Source organism: Pan troglodytes, chromosome 12, assembly GCF_028858775.2.
Source record: "Pan troglodytes isolate AG18354 chromosome 12, NHGRI_mPanTro3-v2.0_pri, whole genome shotgun sequence".
Lineage (NCBI taxonomy): Eukaryota > Metazoa > Chordata > Mammalia > Primates > Hominidae > Pan > Pan troglodytes.
The window spans coordinates 91,854,504-91,881,005 of NC_072410.2; the positions used below are offsets into that span (position 1 = coordinate 91,854,504).

At 49.1% G+C, this 26,502-nt stretch overlaps 1 protein-coding gene across 3 annotated transcripts in view; it reads left to right on the plus strand.

The window, feature by feature from the left end:
* GALNT14 (polypeptide N-acetylgalactosaminyltransferase 14) overlaps positions 1-26,502 on the plus strand; it is a 227,353-nt gene that overhangs the window by 151,334 nt on the left and 49,517 nt on the right. For all 3 annotated transcript variants that reach the window (XM_024354279.2, XM_016948294.3, XM_016948296.4), the window contains exon 3: positions 20,275-20,373. In XM_024354279.2, coding sequence (XP_024210047.1) covers positions 20,275-20,373 — 99 coding nt within the window. The remainder of the gene's footprint in view (positions 1-20,274; positions 20,374-26,502) is intronic.

Consider the following 26,502-nt stretch of genomic DNA (forward strand, 5'->3'; position numbering starts at 1 on the left):
AAAGAAATTGCGTTTTTTGCCGTTACCTTTAGTGGAAAAAACCACAATTACATTTTAATACAATAGAGAACTATTAGCCACAATTACATTTCAATACATAAAGCATTGACCAGTCCAACAAGTAGTCTTCATTTTCGAGTCATCCCACTTCCATCCCATCACCCCATTCTGGTGACAACAGCTGGATTTGCCATTATCCAAGTGGTACATAAAACATCTGGCAGACAAGCAGCCACAAATAGAGACACACCCCTCCAGGAGGGAGGGAATATTTTGATAAAGCATATGTATGTTCTTGCTAGCAGCGCCTATTATGGGGTTGCTTTGATTTCAGGGAGCAGATTCAGGGTGGACTGAGCTCGTGAGCCATGGGCTGGAAACTCTAGCTGGGGAAGCCTCATTGGGTCACCTCTGCCTGGCCTGGCTGGGTCTGTGTGTTTTCTTCCACATATTCTCCCAGCCTTTGTCCAGTGCGGTGCTAAATGGCTCAGACAGTGGGGCGCCCATCACTTGCCTGGAGGGAAAATTCTACACTTTGATACATCCCACCAGGAAGACATTTTTCCTTGGCTCCTTTTCCTCCTGGGAGATGAAGGGGCAGTGGCCCAGCCTCTCGTAGCATTTCTCCCTCCTTCTATTTACTCAGTTGGAATGGCTGCCAAAGATCATCATCATTTCTCTCCTTGTACTCGTCACTTAGCAGTAATAGGATAAAAATCTTTACAGCTGGAATGGCAAAGCATAAAAAATGTTCATATTCCCTCAGAGTCAAGGCTATTCCACTAGCTCAGCACAGCGTTAGTGATTCCACACCAAGGCTGAGGGGAGGGGAGGGGGAGCCCATCACAGATACTTAGCTTTTGCAAACAAGCTCTCCCCGTCTGTGACATTCTGGTCCCCCATGTGCCACTTTTCAATACAGGATGTGAGCCTGTTGATAGTGGGCCTAAGTGCCTTCACTCCAGAGCATCTGAGTTTGATCTCTGAGTTCACTCCAGAGCATCTCCTCCTCTGGGGGAGGAAGGGAAGAGCAGGAAGAGTTGCAGGACATCCTGGAAGTGGCTCTGTAGCAGAACTGTGTCCACAGCCTGGGGCAGTTTGCAGTACCATCTTGCCAGGGTAAGAGGGGAGGAACGGCCACAGGGGCTCCTGCCCTGTCTGTTTTCTGTGTAGTTATTTTTTGTCTTGGCCACGTAGCAAAGCACAGGAGTTAGCAAGGGCCTCTGGGTCAGGATTCCTCCCCAGTCTTGATCTCCTGATTTCCTTGAATCCTGAGCCTGCAGGCCCCTCCTGCGTTCTTTGAGTGCCTGTTTTTTTGAGTTTCAGGGAGATTTCCCGAAGGGGTAACTCCTCAGACTTCAAAAGGGGACCAAGCAACAACACTGATGAGAATTCATCTAAACTGCCTTAGCTAATTTATTTTCTTGCACCTTGTTTCCTAGTGAATTCCTGCTAACGTTGACCTTGCATTGTACATTTCATTCATTCATTCATTCACTCACTCATTTGCTCATTCCTTTACTCCACACATTTATTGAGCAATTGCCATATACCAAGTCCTGTGTTAGGAACTAGTCTCCACTCCCTAGGAGCTCATGGCCTAGTGGGAGAAATGGACATGAGACCAATTCCTGATGCTCAAATGTGGATTGCGCTAAGGCCATACCCTTGCTCTTGGAATTAGTACACGAATTTCCTGCCCTCAGTGTTCAGGCACCCAGCTCCTGCCCTGTCCCTGGTTTGGGTGTAGTTATTTCCGTCTTGGCCATGCAGCACAGCACAGGAGTTAGGAGCTGTCCTGTGAAAAAGACAAAATAGCATTAGGCTGGCCTGTGAAGGAGAAGGAATTTACACGTGACTGGGAGGCAGAGGCTTCTTGAAGGAGATGGCGTGGGCTGCAGTTAGTGTGCTGGCGAGTGGGGCACGTAGGATTTTACCAGGTAGTAGGCATTTCAAGTTGAGGGAAGAGCATAAGGAAATATCAGGAGATAGAAGAGCCAGTGTTTTGTAGGAGTAAGCCCAATTTACTTAGGGTGTAGAATGATGGAGGGGAGGAATGGAGGAGAATATTCTGGAAGATAACTTGGGGACATGTTGTGGCAAAGTCTTGAATTCAGGATAAGGAGATTAGAGTTTATTCAGTAAACCCTGGAATGCTTCCATGTTCACACTGTCACTGCCTCATTGTCACAGCAACACTGGGACATGCCCTAAATAACACATTCCTGGCCAGCACCATGGCCAGTAGGAAGAAAGCCAAAGTGTGACAGAGAAAAGAGTACCAGGCAGGGGTGGTGCCCCTGCCCCAAGGCTGGACAACTGTCCCAACCAAAGTGCAGGCTGAACAGGCGGCTGGCCCGGGAGCTAGAGCCTGATATGAGAACTTGGCCTGAAAGCATTTTCATCCTCAGGGTGGGGACATTGGATCTTCCACTGGGGAGTTCGTTCTGAAGTGAGGCAGGAACAGTGAGAAGCAGGAGCTAGTCTTAGGGGAGAAGGAGCTGATAGGGCCTGGAAAAGGACCCTGTCCTTCATCCCCAGACTCACTGCTGGGTTTCCAGACTGAGCACCAGTGTGGGCTGCACAGACTTGAGCAGAACAGCAAGACTAGCAGATTAACCCCACACCTAGGTCAGGGGACCCGGGCTCAGAGAGGTTAGGGGACTTGTCCAGGGTCACACAGCTAGTCCATGCTTGGCTGAAATGCAAAATCAATTTTTCAGATTGTGGGTCCATATATTTTATTTTATTCTGTCACAAACATAAAACTTCTAATTATGTCTAAAGTTCACTGAGTTAGAGAAAGTGTGTGTGTGTGCATACGTGTGTGTGTGTGTGTTTGACTTGTGATTTGGGGAAAGAGAAGAGGGGATAGAAGAGGATTCTGGGTTTCCTAATTAAGATGGTTTGATTATTATATTTTAGCTTTGCCCAGAGGTACTAAAATACTACATTTCAGTCATATAATTCAATAAATAGTGTCATCTGGGCCAAATGCCTGTGGGCAGGCAACCCAAGAAGAACCTTGTGTGGCTTCAAAAGGTACCAAGTGGTCTTTGTTCTGGGGACAGATTTCCCTTCTCCCTCCCTAAGTTTGCCTCCTACATTTCACATTACCTGGGGAATGAGGCAGGGGAAAGAGATGTGGAAAGAGATGTAGAGACATTTTCAATGCCCAGGGTGGAAAACTGATTTGGATTAAATATTTGCCAGGAATAATTCATTCAACAAATTATTGAGTCTAAGACTATTAGGTATAGATCAGTAAAAACAACAACAACAACAACAAAAAACAGACTGAAAGTTTGCCCTCATGGAACTTGAATGCCCCCAGTGAATAAATCCCTCAGGTGGACAAGTGGGAGCTACCTTACTACACTCCCCAGGCCCCTAGTACCTCCCCACCTTACAGATCACTTTCCATAGGAGGCATGGTCCCTTAAGCTAGCCTTGAAAATAAGCCCTGGCCCGTGAACTCAGGGTTTCAGTAACACCAAGGGCAGTGTGGTATCAGTTCTCTCGCCTCTGAATTATCTGTCTTTAAAGGACAGAGGAAGAGGGGTGAAGAAGATTCCCTGGATTTGCACTCTGCATTCCGGGGGTGCTCTCCTCAGTGTTATGGGGAACACAGGAGGGGTGGAGAAGACAATACTGTTGAGTTTGGCTGCAGCTTTTGTCTATTTCATGAGCTTTCCATGTCCCAGTTCAGTGGCTTTTGAAATCTTCTTGCACAACCAAAATCTGCCGCAACACCAGAAACTCTCTTCATCTTTTCTCAAGGAAATCTTTTATTGAAATATAAGATACATATGGAAAAGTACACACCTCCTGCAGGTATATCTTGAAGAATTTTTCCAAAGAGAACACACCTATGTTCCTGCATCAAGTACCTACATCAAGTTAAAGAATATTCTGTGTTTGCCAGAAGCCACCCTTATGCCCGTGCCCCATCAGAATTCTCCGTGGCTACCTTGTCTTCAAAAGCTGTAGATTGATATTGCTTGGTTTTGAACTTTATATAAATGGGATTACACAATATGTACTCATGTGTATCTGGCTTCCCTCAAAGTTCTGTGCATGAAACTCAGCCACATTTTGCAAGACACAGCTTGTTTATTCTCATTGCTGTGTAGTATTCCTTTATAAGAATATATTACAATTTCTATATCTACTCGACTATCAGTGCTCACGTGGGGTTTTTCCAGCTTGGCTTTTATGACGAGAGCTCCTATGATTAAGCTTCTACTTGTCTTTTGGTGAACAGGCATATGTGTTTTTGTAGGGTGTACCCCTAGAAGCTTTTGTAGATATCATCAAATATTTAATGAAGTACTTATAGCAGAGTCCCTGTTGCACCAAGTCCTCATTATCAATCACTTGCTATTGTCTGTCTGTTTCATTTTTGCCTACCGGGAGGCTGAGTGGTGGTGTCTTATTGTGGTTTAAATTTGCCTCTCCCTGCTGCAATGAAGTGGCACACATTTTCCTAAGTTTCTTGACCATTTGCATACCCGAGCAAGCGTTTTGCCCCTTCTCTCTGCATCTGTCTATGCCTTTTGCCCAAGAACCAGGCACAGAGGGCCTGGCTGTCAGTCCCCCCCTCAGTAACCTGCCTTTCTTCTGGATATTTTTTGCCATTTTGTCCAACATTGTGAGGCAGCATGATAAAATAAGGGGAAGAAATAACTGGCCTGAGCCTGAGAAAGTGCATGCCCTTTCTAAGATACTGCCCAACAATGCCTTCAGCTCCCTGGGTGTCTGTTTCCTCCCACGTAAGATGAGAGAAGTAAGCCAGAGATGCTTATTAAGGTCAGTTCCAGCTCTATCTGCTGGTTTGAAAATACTTCTGCCGGTAAAAGCATGCGGAAACTGGCTTAGGTACTAAGTAAGTTGGACGCTATTTCCAGAAACATGAAGCCCTCCCGCTCGGCAGTGGTGCCCCTCCCCCTGCCCTGGATTACTCTTTCCCCTCGCAGACTTCCCTTCCTAACAGGACTCCAGGGCCCTGCAGAGCATCAGAGCCCTTTTTATTGCCACCTTGTCCATTTCTTCATGCAGGCCTTCTTCACCCTCTCATGCCCTCCACGCAGTGCAGGTCACCAGACCTGTCCCAGCCTGAGGTGCACATGTAGGCTGGTTTGACATGTCTTCTCACTTATCTGAAAGCCCCAGACCTATTAAACACAGCAACAGCAGAGCTGCTTGCTCCTGGAGTTGGCACATCACGTAGAAGGCAGTTTGACTGCAAACATTGGTGACCTGCCCACATTTTTCAGTCTAGAATAAGGAGCTGAAACACACAAATGTCTTCCCTTTAAAACCTGGATCACTGTCAAGTTCCATTACCATTTGCCCCCAAGTGCTTCAAAGAACCACTGGCTCTTATGATATAACACATGTGCCTCTACGGCCAGGAAGAAACAGGGCTGGTAGGATTGGCTTGAGGAAATTTCAAGGAGGCTGTGTGCTGGGACGAAGGTCCTGGGATAATTCCTACAGGAGAGGATGAACCATGCAGTAAGCCCTTAGAGTAAGACTCTTCATGCCTTGTATTTCTTTAGCCCAGGCTGGAGTGAAGTGGCCTAATCTCGAACCACGGTGCCCCCAGGTTCAAGCAGTTCTCCTGCCTCAGCCTCCTGAGTAGCTGGGATTTTAGATGCCTGTCACCAAGCCCAGCTAATCTTAGTAGAGATGGGGTGTTGCCATGTTGGCCAGGCTGGTCTTGAACTCCTGACCTCAGGTGATCCACCTGCCTTGGCCTCCCAAAGTGCTGGGATTACAGGCGTGAGCCACCGCACTCGGCCCATGCCTTGTATTTCTGTAGGACTTCACGAAGTGCTTTCCCATCTCTTTCTCATGTCCTCAGTAGCCCTTTGGGTGAAGAGGTCATTGCCATTTCACAGAGAAGGAAGCTGAGACCCAGGCAACGTAACTGGTTGACTGAGTGGCTGGGCTAGGTCTCCTAGCCCTGTGAGCTTTGACATACAACATCTCTGTCACTTACTAGCTGGACCATGGGTGAGTTACTCAAACTCCCAGAGACCCCATTTCTTCATCTGTAAAATGGGAATAATAATGGTCCTCAGGGTGAGGTGAAATAATTGATGTCAAATGCCGAGCCTCATCTTTAACCTCTAGTAAGCACTTGGTGACTGTTTGCTAGCTGTGGCCCTGAGTAGTCAAGTTAGTACTGGCATCAGGAGGGCAGCTGGGGCCTGCCGCAGTCACCCAGGCAAGAGGGGGCATCAGGACCAGCAACAGTTCTGGTTTCATCATCTTTCCTGCTGCTCCGCAGCTGTGGGCCAAAGCAGGTCCGGAAGGCAGGGCAGACAGGTAACAGGGCCAGGGGTGGAGAAACGGGTGACATGGATGAATGTAGAGAGGTCCAGGCTCTGCACCCTGCTCCCCAGCTCTGAGTCAGGGTGCTGCGGCTCATGTGAGTCACAGTGGAGCTGAGAACAAGGTGGGCTGGGTGCAGGGCATGTGAGCAGGGAAGTCCTTAGAGAGCTCCGGGCCTCGGCCTTGGCTCCTGGCTCTGAACATTCCATTTGCCTGAATGTCAGACTTACTTTAAAAACTGGAAAGCAAAATGCGCGAGGAGGAGACTGCAATGCCACATCTAGTGAAATTTGTGCTTGAAAGATACTGGGGATGGAAGCCAAGGCCAGCAGAGGGAGTGATTTAGAGCCAGGGGCCAGCAACTACAAAATGTGTTTGACAAGAGATGAAAAGAGCGGGAGAGGAGATGACAGCTGGGTGGGGGCTGCTGTGGGAGGGAGATCTCTGAGCCGAGGGTGGCAGACACGGGATGGAGCGCTGAGGGCCACGTGAGGCCCCAGGTGGCTGGCAAAGTAAGCGGGCACAATGGGATGTGATGGAAGCAGGACTCCGCTGGGGACTCTGTGGATCACAGAGCAGTGAGGGTCCCACTGGCCTAGCGAGGGGCAAGATCAGTAAATGTCCTTGAGCTTACCTTTGCTGTCCCTGAGGCAACAAGAGGAATCCCTGATCTCCATGGAAACTTTATTGTATTATCCAAACTGCTCCCCTCCTGACCCTCATGATAACCGTGGCCTGGCCAGAACTGGCGTGGTGGTTGAGTCTCTTCTGCTTCCCTGCTCCTCCCTGTCTCTCCTCCTTGTCTCTCCTCCGTGATTCCTCATAAGGTAGCATCATGTACTCCTTGTCCCACACCTTCCTCCCTGCCTCTCAAGATAGCAAGCACCTTCTTTGCTCCCGTCTGCTTCATCTCAGGCCGGGTGCCACCACCCTTCAGACTTTCACCCAAGCCCTGATCTGTGGCATCCTGCTCTCCCCCCACCCCCATTTTGTTGTCTCCTCTGAGATATCTCTTGCTCCCTGAGATATCTTGCTGCCAAACTCAGCCGCTGCCCCCTCTCGTCTGGGTGACCGCGGCAGGCCCTAGCTGCCCTCCTCATTGGCTCTGGCTTTCTAAATGCAGAAGGATCACTCCTCACCTGAAACTCTTCACATGCTGTGGGCACACAGCTCCTGTTGCCACCCCCACCCTGAAGTCAAGGCCGCCCCCATTGGGCCATGGCCTGTGCCAACTGTGCTGTGAGGATTCAGGCCTCATCATTGCTGCTTTCTCTATTCAGGATGCCCTTTTGTGTTTTGGGAGTCTGGGTGGAGGGTCTCCTCTTCAGGAAGACCGCTTGCCCCTCAGACAGTTTGGCAGCCCCTCCATCCTCTATGCTCACCCTGAGCAGCACCCCTTGCTGTGCATTGCAGACATCAGCTTACTGTCTATCTCCCTTCCAAGCCCCTGAGCAGCTAGGGCAGGAATGCTGACTTATCTTTGCATCTCCTGAGCCTAGCACGGTGCCTGGCACTCACACTGTCCATCAGTATCAGCTGAGTGAATAGGGGCCCAAAGCGCACCTCGTGATTCCTTCTCAAGCTACTGAAAATATCAGGGATTGGGAGTGCAGGTGCAGGTGAGCGAGTGAATCCTCAGAACAGAGGGAGAAAATCAAATCTCAGGAAATTTAAAACCATCCTCGCTCAACAAAGAATTATCCACATTCACACATAAAGCCAGCGCCACAATTGGCAAACACGTATTGATCATACCATCCCCCGATGTGTGGGAGGCACCATATATATGTTCTCTCGGTTCAGCCTCACAACTTTGCTATGACCCTTGTTTTAGAGATGAAGAAATTGACTCCAGTAGCTTGAATAACTTGTCCACAGGAATTTAAAGAAGTAGAAACGTGGTCCCTGCCTGCAAGAAGGCAGTAGTTACCTAGGAAGATGGCACAGTGATTTAGAAAGGGAAATAGTCATACCAGGCGGCCACGTGGAGCGTGGTGGAGGAAGTGATTTCAGCGAAACTACACAACAGTGACAGTTTGGGCAGCTGGAGGAGGGAAGGTAACAGAATCTAGGGAGGTTTGTGGAGGTTGTGACACAGGTACAGTCAAGGGCAGTGACTGGGCTGGTTTAGCAGGGCCAGAAGGCTCCTGCAAGGGAATGTGGGGGCAGGGTGCTGAAGAGCTAACATGAGGGTGGAGGCCTTGAGATGCTGGTGAAGGTTTAACTCCAGGTGGCTCTGAAGGTCGGGGGAGGGTCCTACAGTGAGAGCAGTGTGTTAGGAAGATGGAAGAGAGAAGGGCTGTGGAGAGGGTGGGAGGAGTGGTTGGAAGTGACTCTTCTGCAGGCAGGAAGAATAGTTAGGAAGCTGTTGCAGGAGGGCAAACCAGGGGTGTAGATCAGGCTTGGGGATATAAAAAAGAGGCAGATTTGAGTGCAGTATTGGCTCAGGGATGGATTGACTGTAGGAAGGTGCAGGAAGGTATGGGAAGCCTTTGCTTTTTCCCTCCCTGCTTCAGACCAGAATGGCACATGGATGTGAGTCCCCTGGGGAAGAGGCATAGGACCCTTGACCCTCAAACAGACCATTCCTGAGCTCAGGGTGCTGAGTCTGGCACATTCCTGGAGTTCCTTGGCTGCAGGCCTTACCTTTGCTCCTTATAGCTGTTGCAATTGGAGGAACTTTCCCCTTTCAGGTGAAAGGAGGGAATGATGCTTCTCTGATCCTTTAGGTGGAAAGTCTGAGAAATATCATGAAATAGCTCTAGGAGTATCAAGGGGAGATACTATGCTTTAGCAAGTGAGGGATGACCCAGACCCATGATTTTCCATCTTTCCAGAATCTTCCAGCATGCAGAGTTCAAGATAAAAGACAGAGAGAAGGGCTGGGTATGGTGGCTCACGCCTGTAACCCCAGCACTTTGGGAGGATCTGGTGGGCGGATCACCTGAGGTCAGGAGTTCGAGACCAGCCTGGCCAACGTGGTGAAACCCTGTCTCTACTAAAAATACAAAAAATTAGCTGGGCATACTGGCGCATACCTGTAGTCCCAACTATTCTGGAGGCTGAGGCATGAGAATTGCTTGAACGCCGGAGGCAGAGGTTGCAGTGAGCCAAGATGGTGCCACTACACTCCAGCCTGGGTGACAGAGTGAGACCCTGTCTCAAAAAAAAAAAAAAAAAAAAAAAAAAAGACAGAAAAGCCAATATGGAATAAAGGTTTCAGAGGCAGTGAGTCTGGATAATCTTCAAAGGGCATTCTCGTGGAGCTCGTGAGGGCACCGACTGGTAGGGGGGAACCAGACCATCTGGGTTTATGTTGAGGCCCCACCACTCATTGTGACTTGCCCTCTCCACCACCATGAGAGGAGGAATTGCAGCACCCACCTCGGGGAGTTACTGTGCAGGCTGAAAGCTCTGGGAAGAATACCTGAGACAGAGTGAGGATTCAATTGTGTCATCTATTATTACTGTTGTATGATGTGATTTGAGCAGGGCTAAAATAAGACATGAAGGAGCTCTGGTCCCAGACACCAAGGTATCTTTTTTAGGAAACATTTCAAAAATAAGTCTTGGCCCAACTCCACACTTTCTGTCCCAGCTAGGCTCTGCATTTGCCTTTTGAGAAGATTCTTTTTTGCACACACACACACGCACACGCACATGCACACACAGCTGCCATCTGGGTGGTGCTTGGTACCGGCTAACACAGGTCCTGCCAGTGTCCCTAGAGAAACCTCTTTGCAGCCTCCATCGATCTGCTGATCTTCCTGAAGAGCAGAAGCTGCCACTTCCCCCAGGGTTTCCACCAAACCTCAGTGTTCTACTCACTTGGAAGGGGCTAGGCAGTGTAAAAGATCAAGATTAGTTGTTTAGAAAAACAGAAGGATCCTGGTACATTGGAGTAATGGTCATTTCTCGGAGGTCTCTAAATGCAGCCAGAGGAGTCTATGTTCTTTAAGTCACGTGGTCCTTCTGAGCCCAGATTGCACGAGTCAGTACAGGCAGCAGAACTGCCTGAGGAGGTAGATTGGGGCCAGAGATTGAAAAACCCTGTCAACTTGCTATCCTGAGCAGCACTGAGAGCTGAGATGGATCTGCTGGTTCCAGAACAAAGAGTGGGAGATGTCCGGCCTTCTGTGTTCAGTAATTATGTTTTTTGCTGAGAGTGGTCAAAGGCTTGTCATAATTCAGTGGAACAAACCCTTGAACAGTTCTTTCAGATGCCAGTTGGTAAATGAATGCAGGTATGATCCATGGAATTGGGAAAGAGAGGAGACAGGAGGGAGATTTTCTAAATTTTACAATTTAAAGCTAAATTTTACAATTTAAAGAGTTATTAATTATTCTGAGATTGTGGCCTTTTCTGGTGTTTAAATACTCTTTCTTTTTGAAATGATGATGATGGTAAATGATGGGATTTTAAAAATACATACTTTCTCACAAAGTAAAATGTCACGAACTTTATTACTGTCTCTATAATGTTTTTATTTTATTTTACTCATACCAGAAAACCAAGACCTAGAAACCATTATCCAGCAGTAACATTGAAATTTTAATTTGTATTATATACCAATTAAAGTTCAGGGACAACTTAGGACAATGATGTCCAATAGAAATAGATGTGAGCCGCATATTATTTAAAATTTTCCAGTAGTCACATTAAAAAGGTAAAAGAAGTGAAATTAATTTTAGTAATATATTTGATTTACTCCAATGTATCCAGATACTAACATTTTGACATGTGATCAATTTTAAAAAAGATAAGTAAAATATTTCACCTTTGTTTCATACTAAGTGCTTGACATCTTGGGCATATTTTACATTTACGGCATATCTCCATTCAGACCAGACACATTTACAGTGCTCAGTAACTGCATGTGGCTCATGGCTGCCCTACTGGATAATGCATGTCTAGGAGAAGAGGGTGTCTGGGCCTCAGTCTGTCGAAGGCTTCAGTCTTTCCCCTCTTGCTTCATCATCGACATTTTTCATCATTCTTGGAACTTTGGTAAACAAGAACATCCCAGCCTTTTAAACACAGTTGAGTATTTCCAGCATAACAGACAAAACTTAAGACCTCTCCACGGACACCAGATGCCACCTGATATTCCCCAGGACACCCTTAGCCCAAGGCTTCTTATCGCCAGCCCCCTCCCCAACTCATGGCTCCATACTTCAGCTTCCAGATTCTTCTTCAGTTTGGGCAATTTCTTTGGTCTCTCTTTGCTGTATCGCTGACCTTGGCCTTTGCTCAGCTTTTACTGCTCTGGAGCTCCCTGTGAGGGTGTCACCCATAGCTTGGCAAAAGGACATTTTCCTCTCCAGCTTTGACCCCAAGTAAGCCTCACCTGCCTCCCACCTTCACTTATCCCTCCACTCATTCTTCAGACATTTATCGTATGTCTAGTATGTTTAGTCATCATCCTGGGTACTGAGGTTACAACTACAAATAAGTCCTTGCCTTCACTGCAGCAACAGTCAGTAGAGGAGACAGAAAAGTAATTTCACAGTGCTTGGTAATAAATTACAGCAATGGGGTGAACACAGGGTCCTAAAGAGGCATGTTGGAAAAGCCTTGGGAGACTGAAATGCTTCCCAGGGGAAGTAACTTCCAAGCCAAGATTAGAAGAGGAAAAAATAGCCTGGCGTTGGAAGCAGGAGAGTGCATTTCAGATATATGGGAGAGAGACAGCACTTGCAAAGTTCCAGAGGGGACAAAGAGCAGGTGAAGCAGAATGTGGCTAGGACTTTGAGAGTGCAGAGGGCAGGAGTCAGAAGTGGTGCCAGGCCACTAAGGATGGTGAGCCATGATTAAGAGTCTCAGTTTGATTTTGTGAGCAGTTGAGCAGCAATGAAAGAGGTTAAAGGTGCAGTTCTGGAAAGATCATTCTAGCTGCAGCATGCAGGGTAGATTGAAAAGGGATACAGCCAGAGAGGAAGTTGCTGCAGTAATCTAGAAAAGACAGAATGGAAATGGAGAGAAACAGCCAGATGGAGAGATAAAGAAGACAAATGCACAAGACTACATTTAATCACATTGGGTCTGGGGCAGAAAGAGGCAGGATTAGAGAATATCTCTTGGTTTTGGCACATAGTGCATAGTGAGCTGGGGAACTCAGGAGGGTCAGCAGGCTTGGCTGAGGTGTGGGAAGCAGAGGGTGGATGACAAGGTCATCTCATGGGGTCATTCAAGAGAAGATGCTCATCAGGGTTAGTGTTAGAGGTTAAAGGAGGTAGGCACTGGGAACTCTTTGAAAGCTGCCCACCAGAGCACCCGACCAAGTTCCTAAGCAGTTCACTTCTCTGTTCTGACCCACTTATTCCCTTTCTAGACCACTGGAATTACTAACATGTTCAGCACTTCAAAGGTGGCGATATAATGGAATAGCGAATCTCACTGTTATGTTAAGGGTCTTTTCTGAGACACAGGATTTCTGTAACCAAAGTGAGGGTGGCTATTGAGGCAAGAATAAGAGCAGTATATGTTTATGTGAATGAACGAATTAATCTGCATGTGAAATCCTGGCAAAATTGACACGAAGTAAAAATTTCATGCCTTACAGTGTATCAGTGTTGCCCATGAAATGAGATTAAAAGGAATTTTTGATTTTATAGTTGTCATAGTTTTTATACCGCTTGCATTTTTCTCTTCTAAAGAGTTCAGTTTGAACCGAGGGGCCAGCCACAGATTCAGCATTTTATATTTTTCCTCATAGCTGAGAGCAGGCTTCCTTACATAGATCTGAGCTGTGGAGGTGTTAGATGTTCTCAGATCTAAAAATGAAATCTGTGATTCTAAAAGCCAGTAGCAAGATCACTGCCCTGAGTGCTGAGATAACTGACGTTCTGGAAAGGTCATTGGCCAAGAGCTTTTCTCGTCTCATTCTTTCTTCCTCACACACATTGGCTCTGAGTTGGGGCTGGTGGTGAGGAAAGGAAGGGATGAGGCATTGTCTACAAAGCCATCTGTGCTAGCACTGGTGATGGAGTGATGGAGGGATGTGGAGGAGGGAAAGATGTGCCTACGCCACCTGCACCTGGGATCCATAGATTGTCACCTCCATGGGGACAGAGAGCTCTCTCCCGGGAAGTTGGTCCCATTCCCACTTTATGTTTTATGTTTGTGTTTCTCTTTGCCTTTCTGGCCCTGGAAATTAGGGAAATGGAACATGATGAAAATGACCCATTCATTTTCTCTTCGTGGGTCTGACCTCTGCAATGTGTGCTGGAAGTGCAGGACTTGGGAGGAAATCCTAATTCCTATTTAGGTCAACATAGCTTTTGGTTTAGTAATAGATGTGCATGAACCACCTCACCCAGGGCCTTGCTGAGGTCACATCTTCGCCCACCTGATCAGACTCCAGTGGAAGCCCCTGTTTAGGATGTACCCGTGGCAGCCCACCAGCGGTTTCCCATCTTCCTGTTACCACCCAGGAGCAGCAGCCAGTCCCTCCCTCCTGGACAGGTCACTGTACCTGCTGGTTTCCAGAGCTCAGTAGAAACTGCCTCTTCAGGTGGTCATTCAAGAGTGGGCATGTGAGTATACACAGTGTACAAGGCCACAGAATAGACCTGAGTCACAATTGGAACAGTCCTGGTTCAGAGGTATTACAACATGTGACGAGGACGCTGGAGTCCAGCAGGCCTGCTTCAAATTCCCTTTGCTAGTTGGAGTGAGTTCCTCAGCCTTTCTGTGCCTCAGTTTCCTCATTAGTGAATCTGTAAACCAGTAGCAGCCTCATAGGATTACTGCGAGCAGTAAATATGTGAGGTGCTCTGCATGGCGCCTGCTGAGAAAGGTTCAATGAGCAGTAGTTGTCCTCACTGTAAACCGGGAGCTCCAAGTAGCGAAGGTTCAGTCCCAGTGTGTCCCACGCCACGCCAGGCCTGTTTGATTTCCATTTCATTGTGCTGTGTAGTTGCCTGACCTTTTCCCATTCTCTAATTGTCTTCAGACTCCCGTCTGGGATGCCAGAGCCCACCTTTAAGATTCGGAGCCATTGTCAATTCCAGAGAAGCCAGAGCGGCTTCTCTTTGACACTGACATTTCAGTAATAATAATTACGCTCTCCTCTCCACTTCAGAGTTAGTGGGTATGCCTCTCCATCACTCCCTCCTGGTTTCATGCTGGAGAATAAAATCCTGAATGTTTCTAATTTATGACCAAGTCTTTTCTCCCATGAAGGCAGCATGCTGCAGGAGGAAGATCATGTATCTGGGTGTCCGAGGGCCTGGGTCGTGGCCCCGGCAGACAAGCCATGGAAGCACTGGGAGCCCTGACTGCTCATTGATGAAATGGGGGTGACAGTGATCATCATCACGCTCTCCGTTATAGGCTGCTGCCAGGATGTAATGAGCTTGTGGGGTAAAATAAAAGGCATCGCATGCATCATAACATGACTGCGATGACTGACAGCAACCATCACTGAGCATGTTTCTGACATGCCAAGTTGTCACATATTCAGGTGCAGAGTGGGGCGTGTTGTGGGGGTGAGCAGGAGGCAGTGACTGTGCAGAGGCAAGAGGGGCCACTCCTCCCCAGACCCTGGGGTTAACATCTCACAGCACTTTCCTGGAAGAATTTTCGGACAGTAAGTGGCACTGAATGCTCCAGAGGCTGGCAGTGCAGGAAGCCCTTGGAGCCCCAGTTTAAGTTGGGGAAAATTGAGAGTCTTCACTGAGTCATTCATTAAAAATGGAAGAGAAAGAAACAGCATGTCAGCGATCAGCTCAGAGAAGCATGCCTTCCTCATGAGCTGCTGTGGCCATCAGGTCTAGAGACGCCGGGATTCTGTTTCCCCAGGAGGTGAGGCTGAGACCAGAGTCTCCTCCTGGCTCATGGAGACTCTTCGGTGTCCCCCACACCCCGCCCCTGATCTTTCCCGCTCACTGGCTCTTCTTCCAGTAAAACACTGCATCTTTAATAAATTATCAACGTACTCGCTCGTCTGTCTCCTGGCGCCAGAGCTCAGTGTTGGCAGGGTTTTCCATTCCCTCGTGCCCCTAATAGATCTCACTGTTTGATCTTTTAGATCTCTCCCACAGAAACCCTGCTGTCTGGGCCGACTCTCCTCACCATGTCCGGCTTTCTGGATTTTTTTCTCAGACTCTCAACCTTGTTGCTGCCCATCCCCATGCTCATCCCTTGGTCCTTGGACCACAGATGACTCGTGTGTAGGGCTCCAAGGCAGATGCCTTGAACCCCGGTGAATTCACAGGGAGACTGTAGGGACGAGCACCAGATTAGGAGTCACAGGATGTGGATTTCCCTCACCCCAGTTTCTCAGCAGGTGTGCCACCTTGAGCGAGATTCTGAGCCTTAGTTCAGCTCATCTGTGGAGTGGGAGCGGTTGTGAGGGTCACCTGAGACAAGGGGTGAGTCCAGGCTTCTGAGCTGTGAGCAGGGTCAGGAGGAGGGTCCTGTGAAGTTTTTTGAGCCTGTGAGGTGTGGGATGGCACCCCACTACCTGCCCTCCCTGGGCCTGTGCTGGAGGAGCTCATGGGGTACAGCCCTGTTCTTTACTCTGCAGGGACAGAGGCTGGGGGTCTCAGAGACCAGGAGGACAATGGCTCAATAAGCCATTACTGACACACACCTGGTGTGTCAGTAAGGTGGGCCCAGTTTAGGAGGTTTAACTGCGTCATCTCCATGGTCCTTTCCTTTTCTAAACCATGAGCTTGTGATTCTAGTCAATGAGCTGAACCCGGCATGCAGGCCGGCTCAGCCACTCTCTGGGCGTGATGATAGCAATTCTAGCTACCATTTCCTCAGCACCCTTTAAACACCACGTGCTTACATGCATCATCTGCAGTCTTCACAACAAAAATGTGTATTTATCCTCATTTTACAGGGAACAGTCTTGAAGCTCAGAGAGGGTAAATGATGTGTCCAAGGGCACACAGCTGGTTCTCGACATGTCCAGACTCAAATCCAGGCATCAGAGCCCAGGTTCTTTTCACTCACATTGACGCTGCATCCTTTGATCTCTCCTCCTCCTCTTGCCTCTCAATGCCCCTTACCTGCTTGTGGGACGGGACAGAACCCCCAACCAAAGATGCCTTTCCAGCCCCTGTGAGATCTGCCTCCACCCAGCAGGCAGAGTCGTCTGCAGATTTGGGCTGATGCTAAAAATAATAATAGTTACTATTTGTCAAGCATCTAACACAGCACTATGTAATCACCTAACATAGTAATAGTCTAAGGGAGAAAATCTTCCAGAATTGTTATCTCCATTTTCCAGATGAAGAAACTGAGGCTTGGGAAAGTAATATCGGATGCCCATTGACAACTGAGCCTCAGTTACAAAATGGCATTTGTGACATTCCTAACCATGCGTATTGAATGTTAGCTATGGTCAGAGCTTCTGAAAGCTGATGCCGTGAGAGCATTTAGCAGGAGAGCCTTGGGCCCCTTCCGTGTTACAGAGGAGCAGATGGAAAGCTGGAGAGGTGGGTGATTGGCTCACGTACCCACAGCTGGTCAGTGGTATCCTGATCCCCCAAGCCAGGATTCTGGGAACTGCCTCACGTGGTCTGCAGGTCCAGTTCTGTGCCCATGACTGGAATTCTGTGCCCCATTTCTGTCTGTCCCTCCCTACTTTACCCCCATGAGATCCAGCACCTCCTCCTCCACGAAGCCATCTTTGCCACTCCAGGCAGAGTTATGCCTCTGCGTAACTGCATGTGTGCATGCATCTGTGTCACTGTGGTCAATATACCTGCCTCCTCAGCTAGTCCTCCAAGGCAGGACAAATGGCCCCTGTCCCCAAAAGCTCTCAAAGGAGATAACTCTCAGTACCATCTCCCTCCCCAACTTGCCCCTGAGTAACTTGTACCACAAAAGCTGGGGTGTGCGGTCCCCCTGCCTCCCAGCATGTGGAATAGGAAGCATCCCCAAGGCAGTGCCTTCGTCCTAACCCCATGAGGGGTTTCAGAGCATCTTTCCCCATAGCAGGGACCACAGCAGCCAGGAGCAGCTTCAGGCCTGGCCATTGGACACACCCGGTCCTGGAGGTGGCAGGCTGCTGAGTCACTCTGCTTGGGCTCTTTTTCCTCCACTGTTTCTTATGGAGAGACCGGGAGGCTCTGCTGAGCTCTGTGACTTGTTGCCTTCTGTTAGAGAGACAGATGCTGGCCCTCATCCCTGACATCCACTTGTTCCTCTTGGGGCTGACCATGCTGGCTCCTTCCCCTCTGCCTGGGCCTCTCCAAGCCCCTCCATGCTCTCACAGACCTGCCACCTGCCAACTAACACTCCCTGCAGGTCTCCCTCAACCCTGGTTCCACCTCAACCACCTACGAGCAATGCCCTCCCTCTCCTCTGCTCCTAAGTGAGTCAGGTCTGTGTCCAAAGATAAGCAAGGCCAGGTCTCTTCTCACTGGGAGCTGTTTGAAGGCATTCTCCTTCCCTTTTTGTACTGGTTATCTAATGTACAACAAATCACTCCTGATTAAACTTTCTGGTGTAAAACAACAAGAATCATTGATTATCTTCACATTGTCTGTGGGTCAGGAATTCAGAGCATCTTGGCTGGGTGGTTCTGGCTTGGAGTCTCATTGAACTGCAGTTGGAAGTCTGCTGTAGCCACTGTCATCTGAAGGCTTGACTGGAGCTGCAGACCCACTTCCAAGGTGGCTCATTCATATGGCTGGCAAGTTGGTACCAGCCTTCAGCAGGTGGCCACAGTTCCTCTCCACCTGGACATCTCTCCATAGACAGGGCTGCTAGAGTGTCCCCACAGCATGGCAGCTGGCTTCCCTCCAAGTGGCCAAGGCAGAGCCTGCAATGTTTTTGTGATTTAACCTTGGGAGACACACACCGTCACTTCTACCATATTCTGTGAGTCATATGAGCTGCCCTGCTTCAGTGAGGGAGGGGCTACACAAGGACATAAAACCCAGTTAGTGAAGATCAGTGGCAGCCATCGGCGGGCTGGCTGTCACACCTTAGAAAGCTAGAAGAGGCTGTCTTCAGCTGACCTAGGAACACACTTCCTGACTTACTTTCTTCCTTTCTCCATCAATGGACAACTGGTATACTTAAATCCTGTTCTAGTGACGTAAAGATGGACAAGGGCATGGGCCTTCCCTGGAGGAACTCACAGTCAAGTTGAGGAGAGTCTCATCACGAGAACTGCTAGAAAAGAGTTATGTACAGAATGATGGCAACACAAAGGACAGGTCCTTACCTATTTGGGGGAGTATGGAACACCTTCACAGCAGAGGGGACATTTGCTCTGGGTCTTGAAGGTTGAATAAGAGTCCTCAGGTAGAGGAAGGAGAAAGGACATTGCTCCATGCAGAGGTAATAGCATGAGCAATGGCGGAGAGTCATGGCAGCATACAAGACTCAAGACTGATTTTGAAGGGTGTAGAAGGCTGTGATAGGGAGTTTGGACTTCATACATCAGGAACTGCTGGAGGGATTCAAACCAGAGGAAGCTTTGGCAGAGCTATGTGATGGACAGGACATGACTGGCAGGGGCAGAGACTGAAGGCAGAAAGATGGGTCAGAAAGCTGCTGCAGTGCTCCCCTGAGAAAAAAGGACTGTCTGAGAGGCCATGGGCATGAGAGGAGGGGTGAATTCAGGAGGTGGGGCAAAAGGACATGGTGAGAAATTGTTTCTGGCAGAGAGGACAGGCTTGAAGGACAAGACTTACCTTTTCCACCATCTCTGCCCCTGGGGCCTTCCTTCCCTGACTTTTGGCTCCTCCTGGATGACCCACGCCCAGCCCATGCTTGAGTCCTGATCAGAGCTGCCTGGCTTTTTCTAAATAAGTTCTCTGGACCAACACCATGAGCCTTCAGCATATGCCCCTGTAGAAAAAACTGATCAGAGTTATCTGAGAGGCCAACATGACACCAGGGCCATTAGCCTAGGACTAAGGATCTTAAATGCTTTAGGCCACAGACTTTCTTGAGACTAGTGAAAACTATGGACTATCTTTCCAGGGGAAAAGAAATGCACATTTATACACACAGTTTGCAAACAATTTCAGAGGGCTCACGTGTCCCTTGAAGTCCATCCCTGGGTCTCTGAACCCTACATTAAAAGCCCCAGGCCTAGGAAAAAAATAGATAATGAAAAAAGCAAATATTTGACTCCCTAAAGTCTGTTATTTACTTCATCTTTTAATATCCCCCAGCTCCCCGCAATAATTGAACATCCCCCGAAATAGCAAGAAACAGGAGGAAGCATTTACCCAGTGATAGCCCCTGGTGCCACCAGCCTCACTTGGCGGGTTTATTTTCATTATTATAGTAATTTTCAAGCTGCAGGCTACAATTTTCACTTGCAGCGAGGTATTAAATTGAAATTACCCCAGATGTAATTGTCATAGGAAATAATCCTGGATACATGGAAGTGAATGCCTTTTCAAGATGGGGTTTTATCACTCATACCAGGGTTTGGGGCTCTGCCTCTTTTACATGCCACATTTAGGTGTGTGTTGCAGGGGTCGGGCGTCAGCACAACATGGTAGCCTGAAGCTGTTAGCCCAGAACACAGTGAAGCCTCTGCCGACTGGAATCTACCCACTGGCCAGTGGTGTGGGCAGATGGGCTGAAAGGGTAGAGAGTGGGAAGCAGAGCCCGACTTGGGGTTGTGTTCATGCAGCTACCAGGAGCCACTGTGCACTGGCTCAGGCATGCAAGAAATACCACACTTATTTTCAGTATATCAACTCAATTCGTCTCCAAGCCCAGGTTCCCCCAAGGTGGTAGAAAATTCAGATGTAGTCATTCTTGGAGCTCCCCAGCCCCTCTTAGGGCCAGGTGAAGCCGTGGGGTCTTACCTAGTGCTCTGCAGCTGGGGAAGCCCTTCTAGATATCAAGCATCTGGCATAGGGATGCCCACCCAGATGCCCTCGGTTCTAGCCCTCCAGATATGCTTTGTCCCTGAAGGTCTCACTTGCCCTGTGCCTTTCCTTCCCCAGATGCACGCTGCTGGTGTATTGCACGGACCTTCCACCCACTAGCATCATCATCACCTTCCACAACGAGGCCCGCTCCACGCTGCTCAGGACCATCCGCAGGTGAGGCATCCTTGCTTGTCTGTTGGCCAGCTCTGGGCCAGCACTTGGTGACAGTGTGTCTGCTCCCCAGGTGCCCAGCGCTGTACTAGGAGCACCAGACACATCTAACTACATGCCAGGCACTATTCTATATGTCACATGTGTCCACTCAGTCACTCCTCACATTCCTGTAAGGGAGGCTATTATCCCATTTTATAGAAAGACAGAGGCCTGCGGTGTTAGGTAACGTGCAGAAGGTCAAAGAGAATAAGTAGAAGAAGCAGCCTCAGAGCCCTCAGCCTCCCCACTCTGCCAGGCTGCCTCTAGAGCATGGGTTCTGACTTCCACAAATGAGGAAGGGGCTGAGGCCCTGAAAGGCTGAGTGCACACCCCAGCCCCAGCATCCTGATTCTCTGCCCTCCCACACACTTGCCAGGGGCCATGCAAATCAGAACGGCCTGCAGCAATCACTAAGGCTTGCCTTCCTGACCATCTACCTGCAGTTCCATCCCCGTTCCCCTGGGCTTCAGTCCACTCATCCTCTGGGTCGTGTTCTTGCTCTAATAGGTGTATCCTGCTATGGATGGCCTCTGGCCTGCATGGGTTTTTGATGTGCCCAAGTCCCAGTGCCAGTCCCTAGCAGAACTCCCCTCAGAACATAGACCTGCACCCAGAAGACTTACCCAGGAATTCCTCCCCCAGATTCTCCAAAGACTCTGGCTGTTTCACCCCCTTTCCCCCATGCCCGCCCTCCCCTCCAGAAGTCATCTGTCCTCTTCTCCCTCCCTCAGGCCACCAGCAGTATCTACCTCTCAGTTGGCAATGACAGCAGCCGCCCTCACTCCAGCTCCTCTGCGCACATATTCCGTGCACCTCAGCTGCAGAGGTGAGGAGGCCACTGCCACGCCCACTTCACAGCTGAGGAAACTGACACTGGAGATACTAAATCAAGGTCCAGTGTCGCCTAGCCAGTGATAGTGAGGCAGGATTCCAGGCCTTGCACTCTGATCTCAGAGTCCTCCTTCTTGTCAGCCTGAGTAGGGAGAGGCTAGTCCCAGTGGTGGCGTTCAGCATCCTTTGGGGCCAGGAATGCCACAGCCACGTCCCGCAGCTGAGCAAGAACCCCCAGTACCTCCATGTCCCCATGAAACGCGGCTCATTAGACCCTTCCTGTCCTGCTGAGCAGCACATCAGCTGGTGCCGATGCCACAGAGAAAAAAATATGATGAAACATGGGTCAGAGAGCACACGAAACACAGCAAAATCTCATTGTTTCCATCATGCAGGCTACACTTTTCCTGTCTCTCCCACCCCCGCATGGCTGTGGGCAGTGGGAAGTTCCAGGTGATGGGAGGTAAGTCCTGCAGTAGGGTCACCCTGAGGGAAGGCACCAAATCTTCAGCTCCACCTGTCATGAATGATGAATGTCCACTGTATACAGTCACCACATCCCTTAGAGACATAGGGAGGGACCTGCCCAGACACACAGTTTTTAGCCCAGTGCTTCCACCCATCCAAGGGGACAGCCCTGTCTGCTGTTTAGATATCCTTGGCAATGTCAGGCTGGCTTCTTCCTCCAGCCATGTGCCCATCCTGGCTTCTGTAATCACCCCAAGAGCCACCTGATTCAAATTTGATTTCCCAACCAGGCAATAGCTCTTGACAAGAAAATGTGCCAAGTCACTGTCAGGTGTCACCGGGAGTCTCGGGGTAGATTAACGATAACAAAGTGCCTGGCTGGTTAAGTGTGGGGACAACAGGGATGGAGGAGGCCCAATTCTCCTGGGTCTCCTGTGGTGAGGGGAGGAGCGTCTGGGGCATCCAGGCTGAGAGGACACACAGGGAAGTGGAGATGGCTGGTTCTGAAGTGCCAGACCACAGCCCTGCCGTTGTGATGTGCTGGGGCACCAGGGTGGGTTCATGGAGCAGACCAACTGCAACCTCTGCCTTCCCCACCGCCATGGTGGCTGCTCCACCGGTCATGACTGGGCATGCCTGCCAGATGTTTCCATGAGAACAGCGTTAGCACCTGAGAGAGGCCCCTCGCTTTCCAGGCTGGCCTCTCCCTGCCCATCCTGCAAGAAGCTCTCTGATGCTGGGCGCCTCCATCCCCTGACACCATCACACACATGCACCCCATCAGGGGCTTCCTCTGGGCCCTTCTCTACATATCACTATTCCAGTACTTGCTGCATTTTTTCAGCATGTAACCTTCAGTGAGCTCCTTTAGGGCAAGGACTTATCTTATCCATCTCTTAACCTCCCAATGGCTCAGTATCCTAACCAAGGAAATGAGAATACTAATCGTACTTAGTGCATAGGGTTGCTAAGGGTTAATTCGGCTAAAGGACTGAGAACAGTGCCTGGCATGGAATAAATGCTTGATCAAAGAAAGGAGGCTATGGGATACTTAAAAGGGTACCACACTTGGAGTCAGAAGACCTGGAGTCAAATCCAAACCCTACCACTTCCTAGCTGTGTGACCCTGGGGCATGTTATTAACTACATCTGTAGAAAATGATGATAAAAATATCTTTCATGTTTCTAATTCTATCACATTTCTACAATAAACGTTCCTCTGGGGAATGTCTCAGACATTTGGGGGCATTACAGTGTATGTAATATGGGGGCTTCTAGGCCCCCCAGGCCTCCCTAAGAGTATTTATGTCCTCGAGGGTACCTTAGCTGCTGTGCTCAGACTCTAAGACATGTTTCTCCTCTTCCTGCCACTCCTCCACCTCTATGTGGTATTGATACTTAATAATAATAAGATTACCATGTTAAATGTATCCTGAGCTTTGTGGCCTGCAGAACACATTCCTTCTCTCACTCCAGTTGGAGCCTCATCCTGAGCCTGTGGGGCAGGTGGTGCACTTGTTGAGAGCAGAGGCATCAGGCGTCAGCTTTCCTGGGTTTCCTGGAGGTACAGCGAGGCTCCTCTGTCTGCCTGCCTGTTGGAGGGCTGCCCTGAGGCCCTGGAACCCTGCACTCTGGGAGGGTTCTCGGGGCCCATCAGCCCTGTACTTTTCAGAAGACACCCATGACGTGCCAGACGACTTAGCTGAGAGAGCCTGTTTCCTGCCTCCTAGGAACTTCAGATGTCAGCCAGCCCCGAGCTCAGACCCAAGTATGACACACACAAACAGCAAAATGGAGACCTGAGAGGCATGTGTAGACAACCAGGAGCTTATATCAAAAGCAGGCAGGGCAGAAATGAATGTTAGGGGTGGAGGCAGGAAAGATTACTTCTAGAAACTTCCATGCCTTAAGATTCTATACCTCCCTTTCACTCTCTATCCTGTTGCACAAATGAATCACTAGCCACTGAGAGGGGACTGACTGAAGGACATGTCCTGTCTCAGAGGTCTTCAATAAAGGGATCTTCTCTAAAGTACCTTTCATTGTTAACTTTCTGGAATTCTGGACAGGCTTTGTTGTCAGGCTCTTTGCAACCCCCCTGCCCAGACCCTCTGGCCCCCTAAGCTCTGGAGTTAGCTGGGGACTAGACAGGCTCACGTGGGGAACTCAGAGCCAGGTAGAGGCTCAGTCGGGTACACAGATGATGGGGTGGGTGTAGAGAAGCATGACCTTGATGAATTAGGGGACATTCTCACTTAGAAAACAAGCCCTGAAGAGTGGTTTATCTTGACTCCTGATGCAGTGAGTCTGCATGTTTATGGGAGACCCAGCGCTGTCACCTTCCTTTTGGGGCATCCTTCACCGCCACCCCTCCCATGGGGGCTCTGAGGCATGGGCAATGGATCCCTTTATGTGTTGAGTCTTCTCGCTGTTGCTTTTTTATAATATCCCAGATCTAGGGGAGCCATTTCTCAGAGTAAGGTGGTTAAGAATTTGGACTCTGGGGCCAGATTTTCATGGCTCTGCCCTTAACAGCTGTGTGATCACAAGCAAGCAAGTTAGCCTTTCTGCCTCAGTTTCCTTTTCTGCAAAACAGAGACTGCTAATAATAACTACCTGACATCATTGTGGAGAAGACAAAGTAATTTCAGATAGGGAAAGGACTTGGAGCAGTGCCTGGCATATAGTGAGCCTGAGCGGTGACAACAGGTGTATATTGTGAGCCTCCAGCCCTGGCAGACAGCAGAGTTATAATGCAGGGGCTCTCAAACTTGAGCAGGCTTCAGAAGCTCCCGGAGGGCTTATTAAAACACAGTTTCTTGGGCCCCATCTGTAGAAAGTCTAACCCAGGCTGGGCACAGGGGCTCATGTCTGTAATCCCAACATTTTGGGAGGCCGAGGTGTGCAGATCACCTGATGTCAGGAGATCAAGACCAGCCTGGCCAACATGGTGAAACCCCGTCTCTACTAAAAAAAAAAAAAAAAAAAAAAAAATTAGCTGGGCATGGTGGCAGGCGCCTGTAATCCCAGCTACTCGGGAGGCTGAGTCAGGAGAATCACTTGAACCTGGGAGGCAGAGGTTGTAGTGAGCCGAGATTGTGCCATTGCACTCCAGTCTTGGCAACAAGAGTGAAACTCCATCTCAAAAAAAAAAAAAAGAAAGTCTAACCCAGTAAGCCTAGAGTGGGGCCCAAGAATTTGCATTTCTAACAAGTATCTAGGTGACGGTGATGCTGCTGGCTCCAGGATCCCACTTGGGAAAGTTATGCATATTGCTATTATTAGTTTCAATATTATTAATATCAATACCACCATTCAGAGAGCAGCTGCTGTGTGCCAGGCATGGTGAGCTCCTTTCACACAGCTGAGGAAATTATAGTGCTGAAGGTTCAGTACTTACTGAAGCTCTCCCAGCTAGTGAATGGTGGATACAAAGAAACAGTACTTGAACCCAAGTTAGTCTCACTCCAGAATGACTAAACTCAACTGTCAGCCGGCCTTGGGTCTTCATTCTACTGGTATTTATGGAGCGTTTGATAAAACCTGCCTGCATAGAGCACCGTGGAGTTCACAAAGCAATTTCAAATACATTTCCTCATTTCACAGGCACAAAAGCCTGTGAAGTAGGTCAAGTATTAATATCGCCTGCTTTTACAAGGAAAATGTAATTACAGGAGGAAACGAAGGCTGGGAGCGAACCAACATCTATCTGGTTCAGGATTGCACAGTTAGTGGGTGGTGCAGCCCACCTGGCCTCTGAGCCTACACTGCCCACGCTGCCCTGCGGCCTCTGGGGGCTCCTTGAGGGCCAATAGTTAGGGCGCAGCAGGTGTAGAAGCCACCTGTGTACCTGCCCTCTGGCAGAGAGATGAGCTGCATATAGAAGACTCTGTTCTAGAACAATCCCAGGCAAAGTGAGGAGAGCATTTATTCCCATGCTGAGGCAAAGGAAGGGTGTGGGGAAGGCAGCTGGAGTGGGGGTGAGGCTGAGAAGAGCTATCCTCTGCTGGGCCTGGACAAATGGATTTGCTTTGCTATAGAGGCAGTGGTGAGAGCAAGGGAGGGAGACCTGAGCAACCATTCCCTCCCAGGGTGGAGGGAATGAGAGTGGGTGTGCATGAGGGAGGGCCCTGGAGGACCACCTAGGCCAGGCTAGGTCCCTTGGACTGGACTTGACCTTCTCCTCTGACCACCCAGAGCACGTGCCCACCTCAGGCCCTCCCAGCTGCAGGCCATGTTTAAGGGGACTCCGCCATCGCTCCAATTGTTCTGATTAGAGAAGCAAAAACAAGCCAGGTGTTACCACGAAATGGTCTAATTAGCACTCACTGCTGACTATTTCTTTTTTTTTTTCTTTTCTGTTTTAAACCCTGGACATTTTTTATTCACTAATCATCTCTCAGTTCAACCAGTGCAGAGCCGCACGCGATTTACCTTTTGATGTTCGCAGAAGAGAACTCTTGAATTTCAAAGAGCTGGCAGGGATTTAGCAGAATTGAATGCAGAAGCTACAGCCGTAATCAAACCTCATTAGGGGTTATTCTTCCAGCAGGTTTTCCGCTGTCTCCTGCCTCCCTCCCTGATTAGAGGGCTGGTTGTTGTTTGTATGTGTTTTCTTTGGGACGATCATGGTGAACAGTCCCCTTCCACCATCCTCTGGCAGAGGCTGCAGCCTTCTTTCCCCTCCCTGACCATGAGCTCCCGAAGACAGAGACAGTGAGCTCACGACTTTGTGTTGGGGTTCCTCTCTCCATCTGATACTAGTTGCCATGGTGAGAATCAAGGCTTCAT